General features: G+C 34.6%; 3 protein-coding genes across 5 annotated transcripts; 1 reads left to right on the top strand and 2 right to left on the bottom strand.

The window, feature by feature from the left end:
- Positions 1-1,412: 1,412 nt before the first annotated feature.
- Positions 1,413-5,124, bottom strand: LOC130556404 (uncharacterized). 3 transcript variants are annotated; one of them, XR_008963222.1, is made up of 5 exons: positions 4,552-5,124; positions 4,006-4,119; positions 3,619-3,826; positions 3,399-3,543; positions 1,413-2,083 (listed from the first exon to the last, which is right to left on the bottom strand). XR_008963222.1 is itself a non-coding variant. In XM_057337365.1 (4 exons), exons 1-4 carry the CDS (start codon positions 4,743-4,745, stop codon positions 1,613-1,615), a joined length of 987 nt encoding a protein of 328 aa, XP_057193348.1. In that variant the 5' UTR covers positions 4,746-5,124; the 3' UTR covers positions 1,413-1,612. The 3 variants fall into 3 exon arrangements, 1 of the variants encoding a protein (XP_057193348.1); XR_008963223.1 differs by lacking the exon at positions 1,413-2,083 and adding an exon at positions 2,274-3,203; XM_057337365.1 differs by lacking the exon at positions 3,399-3,543.
- Positions 4,889-6,461, top strand: LOC130556405 (corepressor interacting with RBPJ 1-like). Its single transcript, XM_057337366.1, has 5 exons — positions 4,889-4,950; positions 5,040-5,149; positions 5,476-5,616; positions 5,727-5,953; positions 6,058-6,461. Exons 2-5 carry the CDS (start codon positions 5,041-5,043, stop codon positions 6,100-6,102), a joined length of 522 nt encoding a protein of 173 aa, XP_057193349.1. The 5' UTR covers positions 4,889-4,950; position 5,040; the 3' UTR covers positions 6,103-6,461.
- Positions 6,462-6,955: 494 nt separating this feature from the next.
- On the bottom strand, positions 6,956-11,687 carry LOC130556402 (butyrophilin subfamily 3 member A2-like). Its single transcript, XM_057337363.1, has 6 exons — positions 11,520-11,687; positions 10,838-10,910; positions 10,388-10,738; positions 9,185-9,460; positions 8,685-8,792; positions 6,956-8,295 (listed from the first exon to the last, which is right to left on the bottom strand). The coding sequence occupies exons 2-6, from the start codon at positions 10,893-10,895 to the stop codon at positions 7,967-7,969; spliced, it is 1,122 nt and encodes a 373-aa protein (XP_057193346.1). The 5' UTR covers positions 10,896-10,910; positions 11,520-11,687; the 3' UTR covers positions 6,956-7,966.
- Between the last annotated feature and the right edge of the window lie 2,042 nt (positions 11,688-13,729).

The following is a 13,729-nucleotide window of genomic DNA, read 5'->3' as shown; positions in this document are numbered from 1 at the left end:
TCTGGGCATTATGATTCTTATCTCACGTCATAAGTCACGGCAAGATAATAAGATTTATGAGGTCTGAAGGTCTGCTCAGTTAATAAAGTAACCGTGTGTCTCTATCAGGTGGTGAATCTGTCAATCATGTAGACGGGTTCAGACGCTGATAAAGATCCTATAGCTCACTTCACATTGAGACACTGATGATTTATTTCCCTGTGACCACAAACAATCACCTGGAACAGCTGTAGATCTAAAACACTTGAATCATGTGATCAAACCTCACTTACCGGCATGTTTTCTGAACAGTGAAGTCACTAAAAACACACAGACAGTATTGAGTTATACAGAGTCCATAACACAATTATACTTAAGATTAATAACCCAAATATAAAATGTTGAATAATGTATAAATTAAATTAATAAAGACATTAACATCAATTCACCATTTTCTACAGTCCTCCGTAGTGGCTCACGCTCTGAAGAAAAATTAAAAAGTAAAGAAAAACTGAATTACCATATAGGGTAACACTTTATAATAACTTTCATTAGTAAGTCATTAGTAAGTCATTAACAAACATCATTTAATGCTTAACTAGTCATTAGTTACTAGATTTTCACATAGCTAGAAATATGAGATAACGTTCTTGTTCATGTTTACTAATGGTTTAATTGAACATTACTTAATGAATAGCAGATCATTAGTTCATGTATATTAAAATGTTTACAAATGTTCTCACCCTTTCAATTCACATATGGAAATAACTTTCATTAGTAAATCATTAACAAACATTATTTAATGCTTAACTGATCATTAGTAACTATATATTCACATAGCTAGACATAGGGGGTAACGTTCTTGTTCATGTTTACTAATGGTTTAATTGAACATTATTTAATGAATAGCAGATCATTAGTTAATGCATATTTGTTATTACATTTTCAATTCATGTAATGCAATTTAAAGATCTACCAATGACGGTAATGTATGGTATCCAACAATTAACAGCTTGTTTGTATGTGTGTATGAGTTTGTTAATGTATGTATGAATGCTTACAAATATCAGTAAACTTTCATTAATGTATTAACTAAGGCACATATTTACATTTACAAAGGTTGTTAAAATATTACTGGTGATTGCAGTTACTTCACGTATTATTCATGTTAACAAATTATTCATAAACTCACAACCCAGCTGTTTAGGTTACACCTTTGATCTTTGTTTATTGTGGTGTGTAAACATACTTTTACTATTTAGACAAATCATTTATTAATTATTAGTTAATGTTTTGGCAGTACCCAATCTAAAGTTGAAACTAGTCATCGTTTGTAAATGTTTATAAATGCTTACGATTGATCTATAAAACTTATACGCTTGCTGTACAGACATTTACAAAACATAATAACAGAAATAAAAGCTTATGGGAAAACCTGTTTATTGTGTCCACAAAAGATTTATGACAAAATATATCCACATAGCTATAGCTGATACAGCACAATTGCAAAGTGCCAAACCAATCAATAAAGATATTACTGTAATTCTAATGAAACATTCATATTGTATGCAACAATATTATTTTAAAAAGTATTCTTAAAAAAGTCTAACTAACTAAACACTTCTTTCTGTCTTTATTTGTACTGTCTTGCAATATCATGAAGCAATCTTCCCAATGCTCCATATTTGTGGTTTTTAGCCAGCCATTCATTCCATTCAATGACTGTGAGATGGTCTTTCAATAAACCCTCTGATCTGTTTCCCCTTAGTCTCCACACTTGCTCCTTATATGTACGCCATGCTCTCTCGATGTGCTGAGTGTGTGCTCCAGTGCGTGGGTCAACATAGCTCACACTGTGGTTAACAGTGAAATGTCTGTAGCCAAGATGGGGCAGACACCTTTTATAGGCACGCCACTCATCACTTATTATAGCTGACCCAGTCCTCACATGATGAACAATTAATGGGACAAGGTCTCTTCTTCCTCTTCTTTCAACCAGTCTTAAAACTGGTTTTCCTGCTGTTTTCCCTCGATGGCTAACTCCTAACATGCCAAATACCCATTTTTTTCTCTTCCATCCACCTGCAATCCGTCCTCTACCATACTGGAAGGGTAAAAAATAAAAGTAAATAATTATAATTTTATACAGATATATATGTTTAGTTTATCTAATTGTATTTAATACACAACAACACAAGATACCTTTTGTCAAAAATTTACATTTTCTATTACAAACATCATAAAAAATTGGAGGCTTGTTAAGAGGTTCACTATAATTTATCTAAAATGGGTGATTTGTTGTTATGTTACTTTCTTAAAAGCAACACTTTGTAGTTTTTGGACCTTAAAACAATGTCTCTAAAATTATTTCAGTGGTAGAACAAGTAATAACTGTACGAATTCTACTGCCGCTGCTACCTGAGTAGCCTCATACCGGCTACAAGCACACTCTGTAAGTTCTGTGTTCGGGTCGGTACACACAGCCTCGCCCATCCCCTGCTTGCCACATGGTTTCCTAATAGAGATGAACTGCATTTGCCGGTTTCATCAGATTAGTAAATAAATGTACGTGCATTGCACTGCCCACGGGGAAGCTTATACAGCGGCATTATTCACGACACTGGTAATAGACAATTGCGCTTATCAACCTAATGGGGGAGCTGTGAACAAAGTTCTATAGAGCTTGTCAATCACGCCGTGTTGAATGCTCCGCCATGTTGGGAGGCAGGCTGCTATTGCGTTCAATGGAGTGGTTTTTTTGTTTTTTTGATTAAGTAATATAACTATTAGGGGTGGAGCCGAACCCGAATACGGTATTCGGAAAGGCACAAATAGCGTGTTTTTTACTAATACTTATTTCGAACAAATACTTAAAAAAATATTTGTATTCGGGAACAAGAAAAACTTTATATCAAAAAGCTGCGTTTTCTCATGAGACCGCAGTGCATGCCCGCATGAGTGAGTGAGTGAGTGACATTCAGGAGTCGGGGGGGTGGGGGGTAAAAGAGGTGACTGACACAGGCTGCTCCACACAGCAACAGAGAAGGCTCGGCTGAGCGAAAAAAGACTTCACTGCGTGCATCACTATTTTTGTTGAATAGATTTTTGTACCTTAACTGGGTTCCGGAGGCAGTTTATAACTTTCGGGAAGCGGAGTTTGATCGGGAGATTATTCCATTACGCTGCATTATTGACGTCTGCAGTCGGGTGCTCTCATGTTCGCTCTGTTTACGTACACTATAACGTAAATTAGAAGTGTAACGCAAAAAAACTGAATCTTTACGCCTATTTTGAATTTTACTCAAATACAAATACTTTCCCCCTCTCAACAAATACAAATACAGATACAAATACCGGCTGCTTTGCAAACCCTTAATAACTATGGTAGGTCTGTCTTGCTGTATTAAAAACTACAATACCATTACACGGAGTCGTTCTGGCAAAGGCGCTGGTAGTTTCACTTTCAATTTCTCCATATATCCAACAAACCAAGTAACGTTACATGTGAAAACAATAATAACAGTGGAGTATGAGCCTCCCAAGATGGCGGAGCAGCCGGCAGAACTGCAACATAAAATGCAGGGCATGACATCAGCTTCACATTCTCTATAGTGTTGCTTTAAATGCTGTTTTAAATACCTTTCTTTTGTGTCTAAAGTGACTTTCATCAATCACAACAAACTCTCTTTGTCCTCCGAGGCGCTGTCCCTTTCTTCTTCTCAATCTTTCCATTGCTGTAACACAGACATCTCTCACTTTTTTTGCCATATTCGTTAAGGTAGCAGAGCTTCCGGCAATACCATCATGAATCATATCAATCTGTCGAAGCCGCAGACCTTGTGAAAACCTGGAGGAGTTGAAAAGGCAGTGTTCAAGAAGACTGTATTGTACTAACTTAAACAATGCAAGGAGATCACCATAACATTTCTGAATTGGATTTAAAAATATATTATCTATTTGATTAATATATATTGTTTAGTGTGTGTGTGTGTTAAACATATTTATCAATTTATACTATTATATTACCTGTATAAGAACTTCATCCATTCAAATAGGGAAATTTTGGAGTGGCTGAATATTGACTTAAAACGGATGGCTTTCATGATGCTCTCACTTCTGTGCCTTGCACGCTGACACATCCTGCATAACATGATTTCATTATATCATTATATATAAGGTGTCTAGTCGCTATTAAGTGTTGTTCTCATATATTAATACACTGATCTGATCACGGAATCCAATCTTATAAAATATTTGTGACACTGTCGGTGAAAACCAGATTTGAAAGTTTAATTTCAGTCATTAATTTCAAAATGATTTACATTTTTGACATGTCATTACTGAGTCAATATTAAAGATATCAAGGTTATATTTTCACAGAATGTTCTTTACAGTATGTAGGATGGTTTTATGTAGGAAACAGTATATCATAAAAAATGACTTTAGCTGGGTTTTTACAGACTGTCACAATAATTTATTTATATGAGAAGTCAAGTAACAAATAAGATGTTAGAGAGAGATAGAGGGATGAATTTACAGTACATAGTAATAAGCACGTAAAAAGCACATTACCATGCATAGTGATCTCTTGCCATCGTCCTGGGTTTCAGTGACATTTTGTGTCTGCACTTGCTACATTTCATTTTTCTTTTAAGTAGTTGTCTTTTCTGGAGCCACTTTATCAGTTTTAAGTGTTGTTTCCTGGATCGTCCGTTTTCGAGCAGTTTCCGCAGATCTTGCAGTAAACCCGGCATTATGCTAAACATTTAATGAAGAGTGCGTATACAGAGAAATGATCATGTAAAAGGCGGAAAGGTTGAATTTCGCGCCTGGAAGTCTGTTCCTTCCCACGATTCCTCTGTTGTCTCTGATTGGCGCATCCAACAGCGCCCCTCAGAATTGTGGGTAATGTAGTCCTTCACCGGTCCAACGACCTTGTTTGTTAGAAATCTGCAACTCGACGCGTAACAGGTATTATTTTTCAATTTGAATTGACTGTATTAATAATACTGCATTCAATTGTGCACCCAGACATTATTATATATTTTCTGTTTTTAAAGCATGGATGAAAGTCATTTCACACGCTCTGGCCAACGGAAACTAATTGATCTGCCCCTAAAGCGGCGGCGAAAGAAGAAGCCATTACAGGACGATGCTAGCACAAGTGGATGTAAGTAAAATCAAAGTCCCATTGTTAAAATACACATGCATTGAGCTACTTATCATCTTGAGTTTAATATAGAAGTTATGCAAGAATATTTCGCGGATATGGGGTGGGGTCTGTAACGTTAACGTTACCTACAGTAATAGTGCACTACCATACCAATGTAATACAGACATCAAATATTTAGTTAAGTAATATGAGAAAAAAGACATGACATGAGAGCTGCTATGCAAAAAGGTTCCCTGGGAAAATATAGAATATTTGGCCAATTAGTGCTGTGTAATAAACTAAACATGTGTATATGTTTATTTAGTTTATTTTTATATTTACAGGCACATCAAATGTCGCACCTACAGCCGCTCTATCATCAAGAAAGATGCAGGAAGTTATTGACAGAGAAAAGAGCAAAGCAGAATTAAAGATTGCAGAGCTAACTAAAGAGCGTGATGAATTACTTGAAAAGTTGTCATTAGGTAACCCTTACACTTAAATTACCACATTAAAACTTAAATATGGGAGTTACAATGTAAATAACGCACCATGTATTTGTACTATTTAGTAAACATTGTTATGTTGGTTTCAGCTAAAAGGAATGTAGGCCCTGTAATGACTGACTCCTACACAGAGCCATCTTCTACAGATTCAAGCTCCAGCTCCAGCACCTCACGCTCTACCTCTTCAGATTCATCTACCTCAACTGAGAAGCATAAGAAAAACAGAAAAGGAAAGAACAAGAAAGAAAAGAAAAGAAAAGAAAAATGCAAAAGAAGAGTAAGAAGAGACATAAAACTGAGAAAATATGTCAAAGAGGTAAATCACAACATCTAACAAAATTCACTATTGAGCAGAACATATTTAACGTATAGGCACTGTTCTTAGCATTACTTTGTGTTAATATTTGTCTTTCTGCACAGCAAGAGACCCTGATGAAGTTGTCAGAAGGTATAGAGCAGTTCTGAAACACTACAAGAAAACCAAATCATTTGTGTCTGCATACAAGGCAGTGGGTGTTGACAGAAACACAATTGTTTCAATGGCACCAATTGCTGAACTAGCCATCACTGACCCTCCTAAGTTTGAAGAATTAGCCAGTGATTTTACACAAAAGGAAAAACTAGCTGATTTTGCAAAAAGGTGTTCAGTAGCTATAAGTGATCCTGATGTTCAACAGAAAATTGAGCAATATAAAAATGCCTTGTTGCTTCTTCCTCTGACAAAGAGTCAGTAAACTGCATACTCTGCAACCATTATTGAAGTTAGAGGAGTAGTTCACCTTCAAAATAAAAATTCTGTCATCATTTACGCATCCTCATTTCAAACCTGTATGACTTTCTTTCTTCGCAGAACACAAAAGAAGATATTTTGAAGAATGTTGTTAACAGTCCCCCATTCACTTGCATTGGTTACAATAGACATGAATGGGGGGGCTGTGCTGTTCTGTTATCAACATTTTTCTAAATATCTTCTTTTGTGTTCTGCAGGAGAAAGAAAGTTATACAGGTTTAAAATGACAAGAGGGCGTCATTGTAAATGATGACAGAACTTTCATTTTGAAGGTGAACTACTCCTTTAATATTTTAAGGCTTATGTCATTTCTACCAAATATAGGTTTTATGTAGCAATTGTTATATTGTTGCTTTATAGTTTTTGTTTTTCATTTCTACCTAATGTGGTTTGAAGAAGCATTGGTTATATTGTTGCTATATTGTAAAATTAGTAAAAGCAACCAAAATGTTATTAAAAAAAGCACAGTGTTCACCAATAAGTCATTTGTTTAAATTTTGTGATCTAATTGTTTAAGTGTAACCAGTTTTTCATTTTAATTTACATTATAATATATTTTTTGTTTTCTCTTCTTAATGTGCCATGCCATCTGCTTCAGGATTTAGTACACAATACTGTACTATGTGTTGACACAATAAACACAGGTTTTCCCATAAGCTTTTATTTCTGTTATTATGTTTTGTAAATGTCTGTACAGCAAGCGTATAAGTTTTATAGATCAATCGTAAGCATTTATAAACATTTACAAACGATGACTAGTTTCAACTTTAGATTGGGTACTGCCAAAACATTAACTAATAATTAATAAATGATTTGTCTAAATAGTAAAAGTATGTTTACACACCACAATAAACAAAGATCAAAGGTGTAACCTAAACAGCTGGGTTGTGAGTTTATGAATAATTTGTTAACATGAATAATACGTGAAGTAACTGCAATCACCAGTAATATTTTAACAACCTTTGTAAATGTAAATATGTGCCTTAGTTAATACATTAATGAAAGTTTACTGATATTTGTAAGCATTCATACATACATTAACAAACTCATACACACATACAAACAAGCTGTTAATTGTTGGATACCATACATTACCGTCATTGGTAGATCTTTAAATTGCATTACATGAATTGAAAATGTAATAACAAATATGCATTAACTAATGATCTGCTATTCATTAAATAATGTTCAATTAAACCATTAGTAAACATGAACAAGAACGTTACCCCCTATGTCTAGCTATGTGAATATATAGTTACTAATGATCAGTTAAGCATTAAATAATGTTTGTTAATGATTTACTAATGAAAGTTATTTCCATATGTGAGTTACCGAAAGGGTGAGAACATTTGTAAACATTTTAATGAATGTTGTTTGTTAATGACTTACTAATGACTTACTAATGAAAGTTATTATAAAGTGTTACCAAATAGGGAAAACAGAAAATACAAAAGAAACATGGACAAACATTTAAATAAGATTTAATATTTCATATTTTTAATCATTAAATACTCAGTTGACCAAACAACAATTTATCAATCACTTAAAAATCCAAGAGATAAAATTACCATTCTGTATTCTCTGGTTCTCTCTCTGTATTCTCTCGTCTTCATTCTGTATTCTCTGGTTCTCTCTCTGTTTCTCTCTCTGTATTCTCTGGTTCTCTCTCTGGTTCTCTCTCTGTATTCTCTCGTCTTCATTCTGTATTCTCTGGTTCTCTCTCTGGTTCTCTCTCTGTATTCTCTCGTCTTCATTCTGTATTCTCTGGTTCTCTCTCTGTATTCTCTGGTTCTCTCTCTGTATTCTCTCGTCTTCATTCTGTATTCTCTGTTTCTCTCTCTGTATTCTCTGGTTCTCTCTCTGTAGTTCTGAAGAGAAAACAGCATTAAAATGGTATAACTATAACTTAACTACAGGAATAACAAACAAACCCTTTTTTTGTAAAGATTTGCTCTCATGTGATGATGGTGTTTGTATATTTTCCTGTATTGATGCTGTATGTCGTGTGTTGGGTTTAGTTTCCAGCACAGATCATAAAACTTGAGAAGAGAAATATCTCAAATGTGTGTTTAACTGAAGATTATATGAATCTAAACCTAAAAAAGTTGTTTTTTTTAAACTGTAACACACATCATTCACACACACTCATGAGATGCTCAATGCCGACATAAACACCATTTCTAACTAACTGCAGGTTAAACACTATATACAGTATTATACAGTATATATGAAATCTGATGAAACACATGAATGTTACCTCTCTGTTTACAGACAAACACAGTGATCAGTATTCCAGCGATCACACTGAGAACAACAGCAACGGAGATCAGAATCACTGAAGATCTCCAAGAGAGAAACATTTGAGCTGGAAAACAAACCTGACGCTCACTGTTCACAGTCTAAAATAACTCTTAAATAACTTTCATTATAAATATAAACAATTACATGTAAACTCAAGTGCAGTGCAAATGATGATTCACTACAACAAACATATCAGGACCCTCAGATATCATCAATAGACCCCTAAAGACCGCTGAACATGTTTATATATAAGCACTCATTTCTGTCTGGACATTTCCTGAAACTAATAATTGTCTTTTGAAATGTCAAAGCAAACAATCAAAATAACATCAGACTCCTGAAAGCGCTTTAACTAATGTCAGGGATTATATTGACTTAAATGATGAATATGTTGATGTTTTCTGCTTGAAATGCTGATGAGACCAGAGGAAACACAGAAGAGAAATCTGTACTCACTGGATATGATGATCTCAGCCTCCATCATGTGATGTCTCATTCTGACTCTGCAGTGATATTTAGTGTCAGTGTTATATACAGTGATCATGTGTTTCACACTGAATCCATCTGTGTCATCTCTGTGTGTGTCTGGAGATTCAGATGTTAAAGTGACTCCTTCACTGTTCAGCCACACAAGATCAGGTTCAGGGTTCCAGCCTTTAGATTCACACTGTAGATGAAGACCACCAGAACCATCAAACCCACCTACAGTGATCACTGGAACACTGCCTACAGCTACACAAGACAAGGATGAAAAACATTTGTTTATTAAGTTTTCTGACATCAAAACTTTTGTTCTTCTGACAACAGAAAAAAAAGACTGTCCTCCAAAAAAATGAGCCTATAGGTCGTTTGTCCAAACACCTTACTACGACCAACAGTTCCATCTTAAGGATGAGCGCTCTTCAGCAGCACCTGCTTGTTATCATTAACATGATAAATGTTTATGGTTTTGAAGATATTTTGGATCCCCTAAACCCATAACACCCTAAATCTAAACACTTCTCTACCATACAAAACACAACACAAGAGTGAAAGTACAGTCACAGGTATTTATTGCATACTGTAAGTTGATCAAAAAACAGTAGATTACAAAACAACTTGTGTTGCAAACCTTCTGAATTGAAGAGTCATAGACAACTTTATATGAAGATATCCGTGAATGCACCGCATGCAGTCAGATCTCCTTCAAATGTTCAGACGTCATCACTCAATCGGTCACGAGAGACACGAGAGCCAATAGGCTTGTTCGACAATGTCGGTTGTTGCAGTGCCGCATGAAGTCGAACACAACTAATAATGCTATTTCACAATCACTACTGATATATCACTTCATCCGGCGGTAATTTTAAACGTGTTTCACCCGTAAGTTTACCAGATCTGAAGATTTACTGTGGATGGTGTTCACCTCATAAAATTTGATTGTTCGATTGCAATATAGGTATAATTTCATTATGACAGTATACGAAAGCTTCTCATGGCGCTAATTCAGTAAAAGGTCCAGTGCATCACACTAAGGTAAGGAAAAAATGTCTTTTCTTGTCATATGGGTTGGAGGAAAGGTTGAGAAAAACACTCGAAACAAAGTCGTTATACAGCATCAGACACTAAACTAATCAATCATAACTAAACTCATTCAGTGTGTTTCAGTGGTTTGCTCACCTTCAACAGAGACATCAACAGTGACGTCATCATACCAGGATTGAGACTGAATGAAACACTTGTAAAGTCCTTCATCAGAGATTTGGACTCTTGAGAGTTTGAGTGATGTGTTTCCTTTCTCTAGTTCTTCTGTAAACACTTGAGTTCTTCCTCTGTACGACTGAAGCTGATCTGTGTTTATGTCTTTATGATCTTCATACAGATGAACTATTGAGCCTTTCAGATCAAGTCTGATCCACTCGACTCTCATGTTCACAGCACTGATGTTGGGTTTGATAGAACACGGCAGAATCACATCTTCACCAGATACAGTCATCACAGGAGCTGAAGGCCCGATCACCTCATACTCATCTGATAGAAGAGACAGAAAACATGTCTGAACTCTTACTGAATGTCATTGTGGTTGTTTGTAGCTTCGGCATGTTGATACGGTCTTGTGTGTATTATTACCTGCTCTTGAATCTGTCAGTCCAGCAAAAACCAGCAGAATCACACAAGTGAACTTCATCACTCCAAAACACAGCTGCTCAAAAATATTATACAAAAAACATTGTTTACACAAATACAACATTTCACCTCATACATACATACAATCACATTCACCCACAATAAAACTGATCAAAATGTAAACGACTTGTATGAATATGAAAATGTTCCTTGCAGGAAAACATGGATCAGAGAGATGGAGCCTTAAATAAAATGGTGTTAGTCAAAAATACCCTTAGTCACTAACTAACATATTTATGTTTATTCATTTATTGGCACACAGTTAGATTCTCATCATCATCCAGTGTAACATCAGCAGCAGTGACTTCTTTCTGTAATGCTTCATGTTTTTCTCAACACTGATCATACGATCATATAAACATGTGCAGTCATTCAAACATCCAACATCATTTATAGAAAAATGAACTTATTTAACTAAATAAGAATTTATTCACAGATAGTAAGATGCCCTTCGATGAATATTTTGAGGAGAGATTGATCGACAGCATCATGTCAGTGAGGAAAAGCTCAGAAAAAGACGGCATGTTTAAGATAGAAAAAGATTCTGAAGGTAACAGTTGTACATAACACGCTGCACAGATCTGTGTTGTTTATAAACGTCATTTTCATTGAATCCGTTTCTTACCTCAGCTCAACATTTGGTGTTTTTACAATCGTCTGAAGTGTGAGAATAAATTCTGTCGATGAGAGTTTGTTGAGGATTGAACAGGGACACTTTTACTTTCACTTTCTCTCTGAAGTGTTCACGGCTCCTCCCTCACTATACAGCTACTGTGATAAACAAGAAACTGAAAAGATGACTGACATCTCCGGCCGGGTGCAGATACTCTTAATGTTTCAGTGGTCAGTAAGTTGTACGGCTATAAAAAAATGTCTGGATTTCTGGCAAGCATGCTTCTGGTCAGATTACATGAGGGAACACAGGCTCACACACAAGTGTCTGTCTTAATATGTCATACATTTTAAAAGAAGAAATGGACTATTGATCGTCCTCACAGCAAGTCTAGTGAATCAATAAATTTACTGTCTAAAGCAGACAATATCATGTAATATCTCATGAAAACAGATAAATGTACATATCTAGAATACATTATACAAAATCTTTAGTTATAAAATCATATAATAGTTTATTAAGTAAATTCATTAAGTTAAATCCTGCCGTGTACAGTAACTGAACATTTCACAGCTGCTAAAGACCGTTCCAAAGATGTAAACAACACTGGTCCTTATGCACCTCCGGTTTCATCTTAAAAGCATAACAAATGGTCTAACAAACACAATCAAACCAGACATTTAAAACAGATCAATGAACATCTTAACACTAAATTATACTGTATGTGAAATAAAAAAGTGCTTTGAGCCAGTGCATGTTTATGCACAACATCAGCCATCAAGATCCTATATCAAACTTCTGTGTCTGAGGAATCACGTTCTAGGTGTTTAAATAACAAGGATGGGCAAACAAACAAAACAGATGAGATGTCATTTAGTAATATTATTGATCAAATGGTTATCCAGTAAATCAGCATATGAGCTCACACTGTAAAAAATGTCCCCGTAAATTCTACAGTAAATACTGGCAGCAGGATTTATCGTAATTGTACAGTTTTCTGTTTTACGGCTGTACTGTAATTTCACAGTAATGGCTATGTTATTTTATATTTACTCTACTGCCCAGATAGCAAATAAATACCTTATTTCTCCCAGAAATGGGCCATAGTGCCACCACAATTATTTAACTCACCCACAACTGGCCCAATATATAATAATATATTGAATAATTGGAAAAAACACAGAAACCAAGCAATTGCAAGTATTGTGTTTAATGATGCTGACAATAAAATCTACTCAAATGCAGCAAAAATAAATATAATGTCAAAAGAGGTGCCAAAAAACAATCACACTAACATTTAGACAACAGAAAAAAGCAACAAAAACAAAGTCACACAATCAACAGAAACATAAAAATACAATGGAAACTACGCAACAAATAATGTCAACAATAAACTAAAAGCAACACATACTGTAAATAGTAACACAATACAAAAAACACAGCAACAATAAACTAAGCACTAAATTCATATATTAAGGATTAAATTAAAACAATGTAAAAGATTAGTGCATAAAACATTTAATAACAGAAACCAATAAAAAACTGAATGAATAAACAAGAGAAATTAAAGACAAAAAGTATGTTTACAGATGTGCAAATATGTATTAGAAAATAAGTTACAAACAACACTGTAAAAGATGAAAACAGTTAAATGAAACCCAAGTTTAGTAACTTTTTTGACCTCCAGCTCAGTCATCTGTGCACATGAAGGACTTCTTACTGCCTCTAGAATAAAAGCATACAAATACAGAGTTAAAAATATGGTTAAATAAAATGCATAATAATTAGAGACATTTCACACTACAATACACCATCAGGCCTAAGAGTTTTACATTTAATACATGAAAAAAATGTTTGTAGATTTAGACTTGGATTAAAGTGAAAAAAATTCTTCTACTGATTTTTTTTCAGGCCAAGTCATATTCCTTTAACCATAGCGTTTTAAAGGGAGATGTTTTGAACCACTTTACATAGTATTGCCAGTTTGCGTATTTTAAAAGCTATTTTAATCTATGAAAAAATATACTTACCTAGACAAATAATCAACCATCTATAACTTTTCATGCATTTTTGTAATTTATCTTATAAGACCAAACAATGTTTTCTGAAACTCTTAATAATTAACAGAAAAAAAGAACAAAATAAAAGGACCACTAAAGACCAAAAATGTTGTTTGTATTTGTCTCCAGAGTGCTTTTCACTTTTTCTGCCTTTTGGCTGTG

Source organism: Triplophysa rosa, linkage group LG7 (assembly GCF_024868665.1).
Source record: "Triplophysa rosa linkage group LG7, Trosa_1v2, whole genome shotgun sequence".
In the NCBI taxonomy this organism is placed as follows: domain Eukaryota; kingdom Metazoa; phylum Chordata; class Actinopteri; order Cypriniformes; family Nemacheilidae; genus Triplophysa; species Triplophysa rosa.
Note: the sequence above shows the minus strand (reverse complement) of the source record. Positions and strands in the feature narration are given on the sequence as shown.